The sequence below is a fragment of the Dreissena polymorpha genome, chromosome 4, assembly GCF_020536995.1.
Source record: "Dreissena polymorpha isolate Duluth1 chromosome 4, UMN_Dpol_1.0, whole genome shotgun sequence".
NCBI lineage: Eukaryota > Metazoa > Mollusca > Bivalvia > Myida > Dreissenidae > Dreissena > Dreissena polymorpha.
Genome location: NC_068358.1, coordinates 56,693,512 through 56,713,617, shown reverse-complemented (window position 1 = coordinate 56,713,617; position 20,106 = coordinate 56,693,512). Strand labels below are relative to the sequence as shown.

Below are 20,106 nucleotides of genomic sequence, written 5' to 3'. Positions count from 1 at the left end.
GCAAAAAATTATAGTAAATGGAAATTTTTGGTGGGTGTGGCCTATGTGGGCGGGGCGCCCCAGGGTTGGGAATGGGGCCATGCATGGTTGAGATTGACCGTATTGTCATAAGAGAGGTCCAGTATCAATTTGAAGTGAATCGGTGTAGAAATAAAGAAGTAAATGTAAAATAACCTAAAAAAATGAGTGATAATTTCTGACGCGGCCCCACCCCAACCGCTATAACTTTTGACCCAGGGGTCAGATCAAAATTCCAAATAGTGCAGGGTCGCACATATGCTCATAGCTACCATAGCTGGGTAAGTTTCAAGGTTCTAGTGCTTTAAGTGTAGGAGGAGATAGTGGCCAGGACGGACGGACAGACAGACAGACAGACAGACGGACGGACGGACGGCGGAGATAACCACAATATCCCCACCTTTTTTTCAAAAAGCGTGGGGATAATTAGAGAGCGGACACTTAATACGGACCAACCGACAGACAGACAGACAGACAAGTTCACTCCTATATGCCCACCTAAACTTCGTTTGTGGGGATATAAAAAATGAGATCCTGATACCTCTCAGAAAGTTCTTACAAAGGTATATTATCTCTAAAATATTTTTCATATTGTTGTATTACCAAATGAAAGTCTATGAAGAAAAAGACTACCTCACCTAGTTGCTTGCTTGCATAGAGTCAATAGTGACTTCAGGTGTCTAATCTGCGTTCTCCAGTCCTTAATATGAGTGAGGTACGCTTTCTTCTTGTAGAGCATTGGATTAATATCAGATATATTGAAAACCGGTTCGTCCGCGATCTTTGCCAACAAGTCATATGCGAAGTTCGACACATAGTACTTCGTGAAGTCCCACTTGTGGAGTATACAGGCAGGTATCATGGAGAGCTGGTTACTATGGCAACTGTGGCAGAAGTATTTCCCCAGGTACTTGCAGTATCGGTAGTTCTTGGCATAGCCTGTATATTAATGAGATAAGTGTTTGTTCAAATACGAGTCAAGCCTCAAGTGTAAAACTAATACATCTGAAAAAGAAATGTTCAGAAGATACAGTAGTTTCACATGAAAATGGCAAAGTACTGAGTGAGAAACGAGTGAGTAATGGGTGAATAATGAGTGAGTAAATGAGTGAGTTACGAGTGAGTGACAAGTGAGTAAAGACTGAGAAACGAGTGAGTAATGAGTGAGTAACTAGTGAGTAATGAGTGAGTAGTGAGTGAGTAATGAGTGAGTAATGTGTGAGTAATGTGTGAGAAACAAGTGATAAACAAGTGAGTAACGAGTGAGAAACAAGTGAGAAATAGCTGGTGAAACTACCATTTGAATTAAGAGTGACTGTACTGAACAATGTTAAAAGACAAAGAAATATGTTGAGTGTAACCAATTAAAGTCTGACACTGTAAAACAGTTGCAACAAGAGCTGACCCAAAACAGTAGGCTCAACTTTTCTTCTGTTTTATAGTATCATGTATACTTTCTGCAGTTCATATAATATCATGGCCTTAACCTTGACCCAACTGGCCCCAATGCAAACCCATGATAGTCAGGTATGTCAGTTACAGTAAGTGTTTTTTCACACAGACTTTAACATAAATTGTCTTAGTACAATAAAGGGCAAAGTTATGGGCCGTTGTCTGAAGCCACGCATGATAATCCAAAAGAAACGAGTGAAGTGAATGGCTATCAGTAGTTATGACAGACATAGTTTTGTGGTACATGTAAACTTAAACCTCAATTTCATCTTGCACACAAATAATAAACTGAACTCCGTAAGTACAAAATGGGGCATTATTCTGCTAAAAGGCTGATCACAGTTATACATCTTGCTAAGTAACAATTTATAAAGACCTCAAATACATTATTTAAGTTTTATGTCAATATCTTGAGTAGATATTGAGATAAAGAATCAATGCATGCAAACATTAACCTGTTATTTCTAAGTATAAAAGTAGCAGACTTCTGCAGAATTGCAGGTGAGTTATGGAATGTTGTCAGTGTATTGACACAATTACCCCAAACACATGTTGTAAGTTTTTATTGAATACCTGTACTATCAAGACATCTGTCCAAAAGCCACAGATGCCAACACATTCCATTTATGTCTCAAATCTTGGCTTATGTCCAAAAACACGCTGTTTATGGCCAATTTTGACTTTTGACTTGTAAGTGTGACATTGGCCATTGAGGTAATGTGACGTGTGATAATCGCAATACTCAGCCTCCTCATGCAAGTGACTTTTAAATTGCATTATACATGACAAAGTAACTGCCTTAATAATTGTAGGCCCTATTCGACCTTTAACCTCTGTTTGTGACCTTTACCTCTGAGATATGGAGGCAAGATTTACACACAAAACGCCATCTTCTCATGAAGGTCTACAGTGGCGTGTTATTTAAAAATATCATGATGAATGAAGTTACAGTCCAGAGCTGCAATTTGATGGCAAAATTTAACCTTGGAACATTCAGTGTGACCTTGACCTTTAAAGTAAGGGGACACATGTAAAATGAAACACATCGCCTTATGATGGATTGCATTTGTGCCAAGCAATTGTTAAATCTATCGACATTTAACAAAGTGATTGCTTAGACAGGATTGTTTTAACTTTTTTTTTGGCTAATTATGATCTTTTGCTTCTAAGAAATATCTTGACCTTTAAGATGGGGAGGCAGAGGTCAAATGCAACAGGTCTTCATAATGATGGTGACAATTTGTGTTATTAAAAAAAAAATCCATCAACATATTGCAAAAGTATGGCTGCCAAATGAAACTTCCCACAGATGGACAGACAGTGCTGTATGTTACCTTCTTCAAGAAAAGTTATTTCACATTATGTGTAAAAAAATAATATGATCATACACTGTTTTTAAATTGTTTTTTGTTCATAATGATCAAACTAACCAAATTTACTAGAATAAGAATTGAAGACTTAAAGTTTGCCAAAGTTAGACATTTCATGTTAAAACCTGCAGAAAAGCACATCTAGAATTTCAATTAAAAAGTCGCAAACCTGTGTTCAAATTTATAAGAAATGAGACATAGAAACTATTATAACCAGACACACAAAAACTATTCACCTGGTTCAACCTTCATGCCACAGCCTGCACATCTGTAATTCTGCTTTATCAGCAGCGTTGTACGACTGCAAAAAAAGAGGTTTCTTAAATGATCTACTTAATACACGTTTTCAGAGACTTTTTGTATAAGGTAACCCTCTTAATCAGAAATATTCATGTTTCATAAGTTAAGGACTACAGGAAAAAACACTAAATTCATCTTCAAAAAACAAACCAGTTAGATAAATAGGGAACATTAAATGACTGCGCCGCTTTGAAGCCATATATTTGACCTTTGACCTTGAAGGATGACCTTGACCTTTCACCACTCAAAATGTGCAGCTCCATGAGATACACATGCATGCCAAATATCAAGTGCTATCTTCAATATTGCAAAAGTTATGACCAAGGTTAAAGTTTTAGGACAGAATGACAGACAAAATGATAGACAGACAGACAGGCCAAAAACAATATACCCCCAATCATTCGATCCAGGGGCATAAAAATGCCCCGCCCCCTGGTGGCCAGGTTTTCAACAGACCAGAACATTCTCAAACTCATCCAAGATATCATTAGAACATTTTCTGACTAATTTTCGTGAAGATTTGACAATAAAGGTGACTTCTTGAGTACAAACTTTTTTTTTTAAAGCCATATAAGGACAACTGCTACGCCCCTGGCAGTCTTGCTTTTCAACCAATTGTAACCATTTTTGTACTCATTCAATATATGATCGGTACAAGTTTCTGACAAAGTTTCATAAAGATTGGGCAATAAATGTGGCCTCCAGAGGGTTAACAGTGTCAATTTTGTCGATGTAGGACAGACAACACCCGGTGGACAAAAGTCAATCATAAAAGCTTACCACAGGTCTCGCTCTGAAAATAAACGGGGTTTAATGCATGTGCATAAAGTGTCGTCCCAGATTAGCCTGTTCAGTCTGCACAGGCTAGTCATGGAAGACACTTTCTACATAAACTCAATTTTCGTCAAAAAGAGTATTTCTTTAAACAAACAATACAGTAAAAGCAGAAAGTGTTGTTCCTGATAAGCCTGAGTGGATTGCGAGGCTAAAATAAATACAAACCATACCTAGAATAAGGGTGGCTATTGTAAATGATCTGGGCTCGGGGAGGTGCCCACTCCATGTTGCCGCGCAGTCGAGGCTGTGAAATACAAATACTTTGCATAGAGACAGATTTCATTCATTCATAAAGAAGTTTGAACCAAATCAAACCCATACTAACTAATCAAAACTTAAGTTTGAGTTTAACACTTAAGTTTCATGCATTTCCAAATTGCTTATTGCATTGAAAACAATGATTATCTAAAAATAATGCAATTTGAAGCCCATTTTTTTCAGACCTGTGAAAGATATAGAATTGACTATCAAAACCATAACAACCATTATATAAAATTACGGTAAGAAACTGAAAACCTGAAAACTTCAGCTTAAGTTTAGAACTTTAGTAATCAGCCTAAGATGTAACAGTGAAATAAATCCTATAACCACCCATTGAATAAACTTAAGGTTTAAGATGTTTAAACAAAACAAAACAATATATATATGAGCATATCAAAATATTACAGTTACATAGAATATTATGTAAATCTTGCATTCAGATCAAGATTATTTTGCATAGCTTAAAACAGGGAAACACTTAGTGCGCCTCATGCTATGATCTTACACAACCTAGCCCGATAAACTTAACATATCCACAATTTAAAAATAGCTCATCTCAGAATGTATCATTGCATAAATGAAGGACCGTTGATAGGATATCATAAAGAGTCGATGAAATGTTACCACTTTCACTGCCCCGCGTCCTTTTGTGAGAGCGTCTGCATCATCCGGCGACACTGGGTATGAGTTGGGAAGTGGCAGCAACTGAAAGGGTAACCAAATTACCAGACCTCTTCGACTGTAAATATGTGACCAGCGTAGACTGGTGTGATTATGACAACTCACAACCTTTTCCTCCATATTGAATATAAAAAAATCGTAACAAATAACATGCAAAATTGCCTTTAAATGAATGACATCACCCTTTGGTAAAGTTTCCATACTCTATGCTCAACATTTTTCATCTAATCATACTCAAAATTCTTAAATGAAATCTTACTACTGCTTTTTGCACAACTTTTGCTCTTGATACCCTTAATAGGGAAAAAACAACAAGAATTGTGCCTCCATCTAGGCTAACCTAGAAGGAGGCACAATTCTTGTTGTTCTTACGCTTTGTTTAGATTAGGAGGGGGGGGGGGGGAGTTTTGCCCATGTTACCCATTGTTTAGCCTAGAAGATGGCACAATTCTTGCTCCTCTAACCCTTTCTTTAGCCTATGACAGGACATTGCATATACCCATGTAACCTTTATTACCATTTGTGTAGTGTAGGACAGGACACAGTCTTGTTACTCTTTGCGTAAACTAGGATGAGGCACAACTCTTGCTCGAGTTACCCTTTGTGTAGACTAGAAAAGGGAGCACAATTATTACTCTTGTTACCGTTAATGTAGATAAAATAGGAAGCCCAAATATTGCTCTTGTTACCATTGATGTAGCCTAGACTGTCGCTCTTGGTAACATTTGTGTAGACTACAAAGAGGCACAACTTTTGCTCTAAAATGCAGGGTTGCCACCAACCTGATGAAATAAAATTCCCTGACTTTTCAATGACTTTTCCCTGACCAATTGCTGGTTTTCACTGACTAATTTCGCGACATATTCGGCCTCCTCCTTGCCATACAGCCGACCAAATCCACCCATTTAATGTTTATTTCATTCTTTAACATAAAATATTTAACAAATAACAAAGTAGTACTACTTGTACACTAAACTAGGCATGATGCAAGGCTATATAGTAAATACCACAAAACCAAAGATAAACAAGAGTACCAAACTGTCACAAGATACGCCCGTTTGAAGGTTTTGGACAACTTGATAACTTTACCATGACTCATATTTGATCTTGACCTACATATCATCTAGACACAACTTCTGACCAAATTTGGTGAAGATCGGATGAAAACTACTTCAGTTAGAGAGTGGACACCATGCTTAATGCTTAAAATGCACTAACTGACCCCGTGACCTAGTTTTTGACCCGGCATGACCCATAATCGAACTTGACCTAGATATTGTCTAGATACAACTTCTGACACAGTTTGGTGAAGATCGGATGAAAACTATTTGAATTAGAGAGCGGACACTGCTGTGGACGCCGCCCTACCGCCGCCTGCCCGCCACAGGTGAAACTATAATACGTCCCGTTTTTAAAAACGGGCGTATTAAAAGTTATGCATGTACAATCACCACATAATATGATTATGTCTCAAAATTTATTAACAAAATATACTTCTATAAGTAGATACATGTGGTGTTAGTTATGGCAATAAAGTAGTAGCACAACACCTATGACACAAAAAACTGTCCATATAAAATATCCATTACATATTATGATCATACTTTAACATCTAGACACAGGCATAGGTGAAGTATGGGTAATGGGAAATGTTAATTGAAATAAATCTATTTATAAATATACATAACAGTTAGAACTTAGTACCAATGATTATTTCAACTAGCCATGGTCTTTGGCAAACATTATTGTGCAACTCAATTTCTCATAGATTTTACATTTTCAACTTCTCCAGGCTTTTCTAATAAATCTACTAAAACAAATGATACCTGAAGACTGCCATAGCCACTAAATAACTTATGCATCAACCCAAAATTTTATTTTTCCCTGACTTTCCACTGACTTTTCTGAAATTTCATTTTCACTGACCATTTTTTTAAATTCCCTGACTTTTCACCGACCTTGAAAAAAATCAAATTTCCCTGACTTTTCAAGTTAAGTGGCAACCCTCTGTTGGTACCCTTTCGGTACCCTTAAAAAAGGCACAACTCTTGCTCTTGGTAACATTTGTGTAGCCTACAAAAGGGCATAACTCTCACTCTTGGCAACATCTCGCTCTTGGTACCATTTGTGTAGCCTACAAAGGGGCACAACTCTCGCTCTTGCTCTTAGCACCATTTATATAGCCTACAAAAGGGCATAACTCTCACTCTAGTTAACATTTGTGTAGCCTACAAAAAGGCACAACTCTCTCTCTCTCATGGTACCGTTTGTGTAGCCTACAAAGGGGCACAACTCTCGCTCTTGGTACCATTTGGGTAGCCTAAAAAGGGGCACAACTCTTGCTCTTAGCACCATTTATGTAGCTTACAAAAAGCACACTTCTTGCTCTTTTCACTGTTTGTTTAACCTAGAATGGGGCCACAACTCTTGCTCTTATTACTCTGGGCATACTAAAAGGGAGCAAAACAATTGCTCTAGTTACCGTTGTATCCCTCAGACAGGGAGCACAACTCTTGCTCTTGTTACAGTTTGTGAAGCATAGAAAGAAATACAATTACTCTTGTTACCCTTTGTTTAACATAGGAGAGTGGAAACAACTCATGCTATTGTTACCCTTTGCGGTGCCTCCTGCTCTGTTACAAGCCAATGAAGGTCGGACGCTTTCGGCAACTCATGATGCGAGAACTTCTTCAGGAGGGAAATGGCGACAGACTCAGCCGAGAGAAGAGATCCGCTTTCCTGCACTGAGTCATAATTCAGGATTGCCCTGTTGCCCTTCTGTAGGTCTGCGTCTTGAAATGTATTCATAGTAATATGCTGATTGGCATTTGAAATGTAGAAAAAAAATGCATTTTCCACTGATTGTTACCCTTTTAAAGTAACATATGTACTCAAAATCAACGAATATTTTGCAAAATATTTTGTAAAATAAAGTTAAACCGTAAATAATTTTGTAAAATAAAGTTAAACCGTAAATAATCAGTGTTCCTTACAGCAATAGCCATAATTTCAACGCTAGATGTGGAATGATAACATAGATTGAACAAGATACAAAAGGCTTGTTTTTATTTTTTGTGTGACAATACATTCCATGGTAATTTCCCACCATGATATCCAAACATTTATGAGCCAACCCAGGACTGGAATTGGTCAGCACCGGAAGAACGACGTGTTCATGAGAACTACCTTGTGCTTCCAAAGCTGCCTGAAGCAAATCTTGTTTTTGCTAGTCATTGTTCAGATATCGTAGCCAGAAATTCACATGAAATATATTGTGACACAAAAAAATACAAAAAAACAAGGATTTTGTATCTCGTTAAATCTATGTTACCAGACCACATCTAGCGTTGAAATTTTGGCTATTGCTATAAGAAACATTGATTTTTTTATGTTTTAACTTTATTTTTCGAAATATTGTAAGAAATACTTGTTGATTTCAGTGTTAATGTTTTTTTTTAATGATTTTAACAGTAATAAATTGCAATAATTGTAATGTGGAACCATTAAAATAATTACATCATTTTAAATAGTTTTACCTAGCAGCTGTGTCAGTAATACAAATGTTTTCCAACAACATATTGCCAATTGTATTACAGTCATAATCAACAAGCAAATTCGTTGAATTGATATCCCCCGCCAATATGCTTCTGGACACAGAAGTGTTATATTTGACACTCAAAATAGAGAATAATAGGTGAGTGTTGATTAAAGATCAGGTTTATCATGCGAGGCTTAGAAAACAAAAAGCACGAGCCTTGGCGAGTGCTTTTCCGTTTTCGTGCTGAGCATGATAAACCTGATCTATAATGAACACTAATCTATTATTCCATTTATCCCACTTTTTATTTTGTAAACCTTTTTGTTTAAACAAAATAAGTTTGACTGGATAATTTCGCTGGATTTATGACGACATCTTTCGTCAAAATATTGACGTCATTTCCTGCCATTGATTATAGATGATATTTAATCAACGGGGCTTTAATCAACCGAATTCGCTGTAAAAGTGGGATAAAAAGCATTTTTTCAAGATACAAAGGGCCATAACTCCTTTATTATCCAATGGTGTACAATGCCATTTGGCGTGAATTATCCTCTTATCCATATATATACTCATACCAAGTTTCAATGAAATCCGCCAAAGCACTTCCAAGATATGGCTCCGGACAGAAAAAAGCATTTTTCCAAGATACAAAGAGCCATAACTCTCTTATTAACAGATGGTGTACAATGCCATTAGGCGTACATCATCCTCTTACTCATATATATACTCATACCAAGTTTCATTGAAATCCGCCAAAGCACTTCCAAGATATGGCTCCGGACACAAAAGTGCCGGCTGGCTGGCCGGCCGGACGGAAAGACGGACGGACAGACAACGCCAAAACAATATCCCTCCGCCTATGGCGGGGGATAACTAGAAAGCAAAAACCAATTAAGGCACAAACATACAAAAAAGCTGTAAAAAAATGTACAATAATAAGTGTATGTTTTTTTTTTTTAGGTTTAACTGAAAACTTTGCATAAATATACAGGGATGGTAATCTGATCTACTAGGGTGTATTGATACAAGTTGAGTGTGTATTTCTAAGTTGAATGGTTCCTTTCATGCACAAATATACAAGGACTTTCTGTGCTGCATACCCTATTTACTTTAACATACCAAACAAAAGAAATGGACAAACAATAAAAACTAGAGCTCTGTCGCAGACGTGACGAATACCCCTACCTGCAACATTGACACAGAATATTTTGCATGTTGTCTTCACAAAAAACAGCGGACACCATGCTCAATGTTTTAAACGCAATAAGTAACCCCGTGACCTAGTTTTTGACCCGGCACGGCCCATGTTCAAACTTGACCTAGACATCATCTAGATACAACTCCTGACCAAGTTTGGTGAAGATGGGATGAAAATTACTTGAATTAGAGAGAACAACATGCTCAATATTAAAACGCACTAAGTGACCCAGTGACCTAGTTTTTGACCCAGCATGACACATATTCGAACTTGGCCTAGACATCATCTAGATACAACATGTGACCAAGTTTGGTCAAGATCGGATGAAAACAACTTGAATTAGAGAGCGGACACTTAATACGGACCAAAAGACCGACTGACAACAGACAGACAAGTTCACTCCTATATACCACCCTAAACTTCGTTTGTGGGGGTATAATGACCTTACACACTTGATTTCTTGCAGATAAAGTGTCATAGTGGTTGTCGTTCGTACCAGCAATAATAACGAAACCTGCAGGAAACAGAATACATTTCAAAAATAGAGAATCAGATTATACAGAAACATTTAGTCCTTCAATTCACTTGAAAAATATAGTTACCCAGAATAAATCAGAGACCCGCAGAACCAAAAATGAATAGGAAACCTTTATGTTCCCAGAATGAACTAGATTTGTAGTACCAATAACCAACCGGAAAAATGCAACAATAGGAATAAACTGGAGACCTGCAATACCAGGAATAAACAAGAAACATGTAGTATACAAAATAAACAGGAAACCTGCAGATTCCTGAATAACCTGCCGAATTTGTACTAAATAGAAATAAATCGGCAACATGCAGTTACCAGAGTGAAAAGGAAACTGTTCATATCATATATAAACTTGAAAGCTAAAGGACCCAGTATGGTCACAAGAAAGGCACCAGCAAACACACCACATAATAATGATCAGGATCTGATTTTCAACCCCAATTATAAGAAAGTGAAGCGCATGCACATACTGTTGCTGTAGCGTGATCCCGACAGGACTTACCAGAGAACATGGAAGCCATAGAGAGGGACAGTCCACTGTTCTTCAGGGTGGTCAAGTTACTCTGACTTTCGTCCACTGAAGCATACACACACACGCACACTGATACACAGCATGGGGTAACAAAGTTTGGGCTGCATGCTAAGGTTCAGTACAACTAGCTTTGTACACAGGTATAGATCACCAACTTTTACCTGACATGTGTGAATTTAAGTCACATAATTACACACTTGAAAAGTGTCCCTTATTCATACTTAACCCTTTACCCCTTATAAACGTATTTTGATGCATTTGAACTTTAGAAAATCAAATTTAATTTAAGTCCTTTCTTAATATATTAAAGTTTGAAAGGCTTCATTTCCAACCCTAAGATAATGATGAATAGCAAACAGCATAAAACCTTAACAGACTGTGAGTTACTCGCAGGCTGTTCTGGTTTTAAGCTGGTTGCAAAAGCCATTTTCACTTTGCTTCTGATGGGGAAAGGGTTAAGTCTGTTTATACACATGTGTTTCAAGATACATAAACAACATGACAGCAAGTTAGTTAGATATTGTATTATTGATTTCATCCAATTCTGGGCCAAAAACAAAATGTATTCATCATAACGGTATATTAAATAGACGTGAATAAATTTCATCCAATTCTGGGCCAAAACCATAAGAAATTCATCATAACCATATATAACATAGACGTGAATAAAGATAATGTCAGGTGAATGTTAATGAGCTACAAATAGATTATTTTATTTCTTTTGAAGTTAGTAATAAGGTATTTTACATTTGATCTGAAGGTAAATTCTGTGCATTGGACATGTGTTATAATGTGGGCAATAAATGTCATTATCAAACAATTGTTCATTAAACTACACACATTTGGAGACATATATGTAGGAGGAATAATGAATGACTATGCAAGCAATAACTGAATGACTACCAGTATTCAACCAATAAACAAATCATACATCATATTTCTGTAGTTCTATTGTCTAATATTGGCAAGTGAATCTAACAAACTACTCACATTTTGATAAAGATGACTATTCTAACAATTAACAATCATACACAATCATAAATCAAAATGATTTTCTAAAATGAATAGTAGATATTTCAGAAATTTACTAGGACAGTTATACTTGAATGCTATTCCCCAATATTGATTAGGTTCCACAAACAACTCACGATTGGATACAGGGCCGCACCCAGGATTTTTTGACTGGGGGGGCCCAACTGGGAAGGGTTTGGGAGGGTCTCCCCTCCCTATATACATACTTTTTTTAATTTGGCACTTTGCAGGGTGAATTTTAATGCTTATAAAAATGGTGTTTTGTGATATGAATTAATGTAATATAACAAGTAAATCAGCACATTTCGGAAGTCTTAAGCTTTAAACATTGGTGTGAATTCACAACAATATTAAACGCTTAAAATTTCCAAAACTTACAGGTTTAAACTGACGATTATCCACATCAACTCTCGTATTGCTTCCACCATTTTTTTTCAAAAATCAATAACGTCACAGGTTTTTTTCTCTGATTTTTTGGGAAAGACCTTGCCTTTTTTAAAGGAAAAAATTGCGCGAAACGCCTAATTTTTTTGGGAAATAATGAAAGTCTTAAATAATCAATTTAACATATTTTACTGTTTTCAAACAAATTCAAGGCAACAGATAATTTAATTATACAATTTTTTTCTACACTGGATCAGGTTAACTTATATAATGAGATCGATTTATTGTTTCAATTTTCTTTTTTTACAAATGAGCCATTAATAGGTTGACATTACTCAATTCTCGGTACTCAATTATCAATGCGGGGAATCACGTGGTCAGATTTGATAAACAATGGCCACCGATGCCTCGATTCAATGGGAAATTGAGTCTTTAAACAGGTACATCTACCTTATTACTTACTTGTTTTTAATCGGATAACGCCTATCATAGGGCCAGCCGGAACCGCTGGTTGGTCAGAGTGTGAAGGCAACTCATGGAATATTTCGCGATTTCCTGGCCGAAAACTTTTAAAGACTCAATTTCTCCATCGAATCGAGGCATCGGCGGCCATTTTTTATCAAATCTGACCACGTGATTCCCCGCATTGAATTATTTTAAATACTGAATTCTGCCAAATTCTTATATGTTGCTCGGCAAATTTATTAATCTGTTTTTCTTTCCAACAGACATGTTAACTATCTCATCGTAGTCTTTTTCAGTGATTACCTTGCAAAAATGATAAATACTAAGTTTAAATACCTTTGTCAGTGTTTTGTTCCAGTTCAAATTCATGGCCCTATCTCAATGTAAAAAGTATATATTGGGACCTTAAAATTCCAAAAGGTTTCCCCCAAAAAAAGTTAACTTTTATAGAGGAAAAATACGTCTAGGGGAAAGGGCCTTCTCAAAGAAGGAAAAAAACCTGCGTCAGCAATTATCAGACCATATTCTACAACCTCCTGCAGCAGTTGCTTCCATTTGCTGCAGTGATCGGGGATGTGTGTACAAGGTGATAAGAAAACATTGCCTAGGGGCTTATCTCGTTTGGCGAGCGCTAATCCCCTTGTTTATCAGGGACAATAAAACATAGCTGCTCTTTTGTTTTGATGGAAAAGTGTACTGTGGTCCCTTGCAGGAGAGAAAAAATTGCAGTGGGCCGATCATTTAAAAAAATCATAGTTCGACAGCCAGCTGGGGGGGCCCGGGCCCCTGGGCCCATGGCCTGGGTACGGGCCTGGGATACACCAATAAGCCAGGCACTCAAAAATAATATCTTAATAGGTTGACATGTACATTTCTTCTAACTTGTAAGCTCAACTTTTACATACTTGTAAGCTCAACTTTTACATACTTGTAAGCTCAACTTCTACATACTTGTAAGCTAAACTTCTACATACCGGTGAGCTCAATTTCTACATACTTGTTAGCTAAATTTGTAAATGCTTGAAAGCTAGATTTCCACATACTTCTTATATCAATTTCTATGAAGTTCTAAGCTCAATTTCTAAATACTTGTAAGCTCAAATTGTACCTTCTTGTAAGCTACATTCTATCTACTTGTCAGCTCAATTTATATCTACTTGTGAGCTTAATTTCTACATATTTGTAAGGTCAATTTTTACATACATGTACTTGTAAGCTCATTTTCTACATACTTGTAAGCTCATTTTCTACATAATTGTAAGCTCAATTTTTTTTACATACTGTGAAACCAATATAATTTGATGGATATAAAGGTTCATGGATTTCTGTGGGTCCTCTCAAATCAAATGTTCTAACAAACCTTTATGTATAAAGATTAAAGCAGACAATACAAAAAATAAACAAGAGCACCGCCTTGCGGGTGCAGACCGCTCATCTATTTTCTTTTTAAAGGTGAAGGGACTCTCATTTTCAATCACAAAGGAGGGAGGGGTGGAGTGAAGAGGGGTGCATTGTGTGGGGGTGTGGACATTTATTACATTATCTTCCAAAAATGCGAAAAAAAGGAAAAAAAAAATCGGGGGTGGGGGGGGGGGGGGGTGGGGGGGGGTGGGGGGGTTGGGGTGGGGATTCTTGGGTGCGATGGTTGGACGGTATTTCAAACATAAAATAATAAAAATAAATATTTGTGTTGTTTAACCGTTTCAAAAAAAAAAATGGGGGGGGGGGTGAGGTGGGGGGGGGGGGGTATAGTGTGAGGGTGTGGTGGTAATTTGTGAGATGATTTTGAAAAAAAAAAATTAGGGGGGGGGGGATTCGGGTGGGGGGATGGGGGAGGGGGGGGGGTGGGGGGGATTCTTGGTTGGACGGTATTTCAAACATAAATTAATCAAAATAAATAGTTTTGTTTTTTACCGTTTAAAAAAAAATTTGGGGAGGGGATGGGGTGGGGTGGGGGGTATAGTGTGAGGGTGTGGTGGTCATTTGTAAGATAATCTTAAAAAAAAAAAAAAAAAAAAAAATAGGGGGGGGATTCGGGGGGGGGGGGGTGGGGGGGGGGGGGGGGGGGGGGGCACGGGCGATGGTTTGGGTGGAGTCTATTGTGGTATGTCAGGTAAGAGTAGTTTTGTCAAAGTATCAATCAAATCTAATCATAAATAAAGAAGTTATGGCAATTTTAGCAAAATTTAATAATTTAAGGTCATTCAAAGGTCAAGGTAAAATTCAACTTGCCAGGTACAGTAACCTCATGATAGCATGCAAGTATTTGAAGTTTGAAAGCAATAGCCTTGATACTTAAGAAGTAAAGGGGATCGAAACACAAAATTTAACCATATATTCAAAGTTACTAAGTCAAAAAAGGGCCATAATTCCGTAAAAAATGACATCCAGAGTTATGCAACTTGTCCTTTTACTGTACCCTTATGATAGTTTGCGAGTGTTCCAAGTATGAAAGCAATATCTATGATACTTTAGGGGTAAAGTGGACCAAAACACAAAACTTAACCAAACTTTCAATTTTCTAAGTATAAAGGGCCCATAATTCCGTCCAAATGCCAGTCAGAGTTACATAACTTTGCCTGCACAGTCCTCTTATGATAGTTAATAAGTGTTGCAAGTATAAAAGCAATAGCTTTGATACTGTAGGAATAAAGTGGACCTAAACACAAAAAATAACCAAATTTTCAATTTTCCAAGTATAAAAAGGGCACATAATTCTGTCAAAATGCTAGTTAGAGTTACATAACTTTGCCTGCACAGTCCCCTTATGATAGTTAGTAAGTGTTTCAAGTATGAAAGCAATAGCTTTGATACTTAAGGAATAAAATGGACCTAAACACAAAACTTAACCAAAATTTTCAATTTTCTAAGTATAAAAAGGGCACATAATTCTGTCAAAATGCAAGCCAGAGTTATCTAACTTTGCCTGCCCAGTCCCCTCATGATAGTAAGTAAGTGTACCAGGTTTGAATGCAATAGCATTGATACTTTCTGAAAAAAGTGGACCTAAACGCAAAACTTAACCAAAATTTTCAATTTTCTAAGTATAAAAAGGGCACATAATTCAGTCAAAATGCACGCACTTAACCAAAATTTTCAATTTTCTAAGTATAAAAAGGGCACATAATTCAGTCAAAATGCACGCCAGAGTTATCTTACTTTGCCTGCCCAGTCCCCTCATGATAGTAAGTAAGTGTACCAAGTTTGAATGCAATAGCATCGATACTTTCTGAGAAAAGTGGACCTAAACGCAAAACTTAACCGGACGCCGACGCAGACGCCAAGGTGATGACAATAGCTCATATTTTTTTTTCAAAAAATAGATGAGCTAAAAACAATAAGATCTAACGATAAGACTTTATTTCATGAATTCACATAACTTAATGTCAACTAAATTAATGTATTCCACATTACTTTGAAGCTCTATTTCTGTTTACTTATAAGCTCTAACAAGCCAGTTTCACCTAAGATAAGTATACATATTTGAAAGTGTATGTACCAGTCCATAAGGTCCAATTTTACTTACTTGTAACCTGAATTTGGCTGTAGGTCAATATCTACTCACTTGTAAGCTTAATCGGCATTTAGGTCAATATCTGCTTCATTAAAATCTCAGTCTGACATGAGGAAATCACCTACGTACTTATTAGCTAAACCTTCACTATCTACCAACTTGTAAACTCAACATGCATTTAAGTCAATTTTTACTCACAAGTAACCTCAATCTGCCTTTAGGTCAATATCGTTTTATTTGTAAGCTCAATCTGACAAAAGGTCAATATCTACTTACTTGAAGCTCAATCTGCCTTAATGTCACTTTTTACTTACTTCTAACTTCGATCTGGCTGTAGGTAAATATTTCTTACTTGAACTTAAATCTGCATAAAGGTCAATATCTATGTACTTGTAATTGCAATCTGCCACGAGGTCAATATTTACTTATTTGTAAGCTTATTCTGACATAAGGTCAATATTCACTTACTTGTTGCCTTAATCTTTCCTAAGGTCAGTTTCTACTTATTTGTAAGCTGAATCTTACATAAGGTCAATATCTACATATTTGTACAATCAATTTGACATACAGTCAATAACTACTAACTTGTAACCTGAATCTGCCCTGAGGTCAATTTCACTTACTTGTTAACTCAATCTGTCCTAAGGTCAGTAACTACCTACTTGTAAGCTCATTCTATCATACGATCAATTACTACTTACTTAGCTTAATCTGTTATAAAGTTAATTTCTACTTACTTGTTAGCTAAGGTTTATTTCTACTTACTTGTTAGCTCAATCTGCCCATCATCATTTCCACTGGAGGAATCACTGTCTGCTCAACACAAAATATAATAAAAATATCTGACAATCTTCAGGTATTGGAAGTTAATTTATAAATACAATCTTCATGTACTTGCTCATTAAACAAGGTTTAACAGTAACAAGAGGGCCAAGATGGCCCTAGTTCGCTCACCTGATAGGAGTCAGTTCATTCAATATTTACCAAACGTCAAACTTGACCTAGATATTGTCCAGACAAACCAGGATGGTCAAGTTTCATCATTATTGAACCAAAACTCTGGCATATGGAGTGTTTTTGTGAGATTTGACCTGGTGACCTATATTTTGAGTTGACCCCCCTTACCAAACATCTAACTTTGCTTACAAAAATAAATATTATGACCATGACTCATAAAATCTGAAACAAAATTGTGACCGCTAGAGTGTTTACAAGGATTTTGTATAATATAATGAAAATCTAAAGGCAATAATTATGGCATTAATTATGTGATATATATAAAACCAATCTTTGTACCAAGTTTCGTGATGATTGGTCAAAAAATGTTATTTCTATAGCCATGTCATTCAACTGACCGGAACCTTATTCGAACTCAACTCTCGTATCAAGGAAACGAATGTCTTGACCAAATTTCATGAAAATTGGACCAAAAATGTGACTTCTAGAGTGTTCACATGTTTTCACTATATACATACAGAGAAAAATGCCCCGCCCACTGGCGGCCATGTTTTTTCACAGATCTGGACCATTTTCGAACTCGTCCGAGATATCAATAAAACCAATGTTTTGACCAACTTTCATGATGATTGGGCAAAAATTGTGACTTCTAATGTGTTTACAAGGTTTCTATATAGCCAAATGAGGAAAACTGCCCCCCCCCGGCAGCCATGTTATTCAACTGACCGGAACCATTTTGCGAACTCAACTCTCATATCAAGTAAACAAATCTTCTGACCAAATTTCATGAAAATTGGGCCAAAAATGTGAATTCTAGAGTGTTCACATGTTTTCACTATATACATATCGAGGAAAATGTCCGGCCCACTGGCGGCCATGTTTTTTCACCGATCTGGACCATTTTCGAACTCATCCGAGATATCAATAAAACCAATGTTTTGACCAACTTTCATCCTGATTGGGCAATATTGTGACTTCTAGAGTGTTTACAAAGTTTCTCTATAGCCAAATGAGGAAAACTGCCCCCCCCCCCCCGGCAGCCATGTTATTCAACTGACCGGAACCATTTTCGAACTTAACTCATATATCAAAGAAACAAATGTTCTGACCAAATTTCATGAAAATTGGGCCAAAAATATGACTTCTAGAGTGTTCACATGTTTTCACTATATACATATAGAGAAAAATGCCCCGCCTGCTGGCAGCCATGTTTTTTCACCGATCTGGACCATTTTCGAACTCGTCCGACATATCAATAAAACCACATTTTGACCAACTTTCATGATGATTGGGCAAAAATTGTGACTTCTAGAGTGTTAACAAGGTTTCTCTATAGCCAAATCAGGAAAACTGCCCCACCCACTGGCGGCCATGTTTTTCAACGGACCAAAACAACATTTGAACTCAACCAACATATCATTAAGGCAAACATTTTGACAAAGTTACATGAAGATTGGGCATGAAATGTGACTTCTACAGTGTTTACAAGGTTTTTCTTTTTTTTGACCTAGTGACCTATTTTTTGACCTAACATGACCCAGTTTCAAACTTGATCGAGATATCATTGGGACAAAGCTTCTGACTAAGTTTCATGAAGATCGGACATGAAATGTGGCCTCTAGAATGTTTACAAACCAAATGTAGACAACGGACGGACGGACGGAAGACAGACAAAGACCGGTCACAAAAGCTTACCAGAGCAATCAGGTGAGCTAAAAAGTTAGCAATAAAAAGTATGGTGCCAATGAACACCAAAGATTTGGAATGACCATCATAATTACTTTTTATTTGCATAAAAGTTACGTTTTATAATTTAATCCATTAGTCACAGAAAAATGTCTTTTATCCTATTTCCAGATGAAAATTGATAGAATAACAACGATTGTATAAACATGAGCTTTATACTATCGCTATTTTTAAATAAGATTTGGGGTTTTCCAAATTCGCAGAATCTGTTTTGTGAACTACGGAAAAACAAAATCGTAAAAAAATGCGATATTTGAAAATTATTAATGGAAAATAGGGAGGAAATAATAAAATAAATAGAATATTATGTGAGTTTTGGATAAAGATCAAGTTTATCATGCTCGGCTTGAACCATGTTAGCGCTCGGCAAGCCTCGCGCTACATCGGTTTTAAGCCTCGCATGATAAACTTGACCTTTATCCAAAATTCGCATAATATTCTCTATTTCTGTAGTTTTTAAAATTTAACAAATGCTTTTATAGTTATTGCATAATCCATCATTTTGGATGATCAACAGACAGGTAGACACACAGACAAAACACCAGTATGGGACATATAAGTACTTTTATTTATTTAAAGAATACCATAATAACTCGAAGTTTTTGGACACTCTAAATTTTTGGATACCCTTCTTTAGGAAAAATAATTATTTTTAGTGACTCTTCATTTTCCAACATACAGATTTTTGTCCATAATTAATGTCTCTAAATTTTCGGACTGTGTATTTTACAGTGCTATTTTACAGATTTCTGCCCTGTTTTTGCTTATCTTGTGAAACTTTGATCATGGATTTGTACAACCAGATGAAGGTCATATAATAAGACAGATGCATCTGCGTACTTGGATATATTACCATGTATACTGGTAGAAAAAATGGATTCATCCAACCGAATTTGAAACAAGTTCTTCCTTTTAAGGAATGTTGAATGTTTTTCCTTTTTTATCTATATCGTTTGAGGTAAGACTTAGCAAAGCTGCAAGGTCTTATTCATAAAAAAAAAAAAAAGAGTAAATCACATTAAAATTAATGTATATTGATTTATTGCTTTTATTTCTATAGAATTATAATTTTCAGACTCCTAAATTTTTGTCTGTAAATTTTGGGACACCTGTAATTTTTGAATATTTTTGGTATCTAAATTTGTGCACACGAATTTTCAAAATTAATTTTGAGGGTCCGAAAACTTAGAGTAATTATGGTAAGTATATTGCATGAAACTGAATATTAAAGCTTAAACCACAATAATTATAATAGCCCTGTCACACTTCTGCACGACGGCATGTGA

At 36.4% G+C, this 20,106-nt stretch overlaps 1 protein-coding gene across 1 annotated transcript in view; it reads right to left on the bottom strand.

Annotated features, from left to right (window-relative positions):
- Positions 1-20,106, bottom strand: part of LOC127878918 (run domain Beclin-1-interacting and cysteine-rich domain-containing protein-like) — an 84,006-nt gene that overhangs the window by 12,473 nt on the left and 51,427 nt on the right. The window contains 7 exon segments of the mRNA XM_052425474.1: positions 657-957; positions 3,077-3,141; positions 4,148-4,221; positions 4,863-4,943; positions 7,533-7,711; positions 10,693-10,767; positions 16,883-16,930. Of these exon segments, the coding sequence (XP_052281434.1) occupies positions 657-957; positions 3,077-3,141; positions 4,148-4,221; positions 4,863-4,943; positions 7,533-7,711; positions 10,693-10,767; positions 16,883-16,930 (823 nt within the window).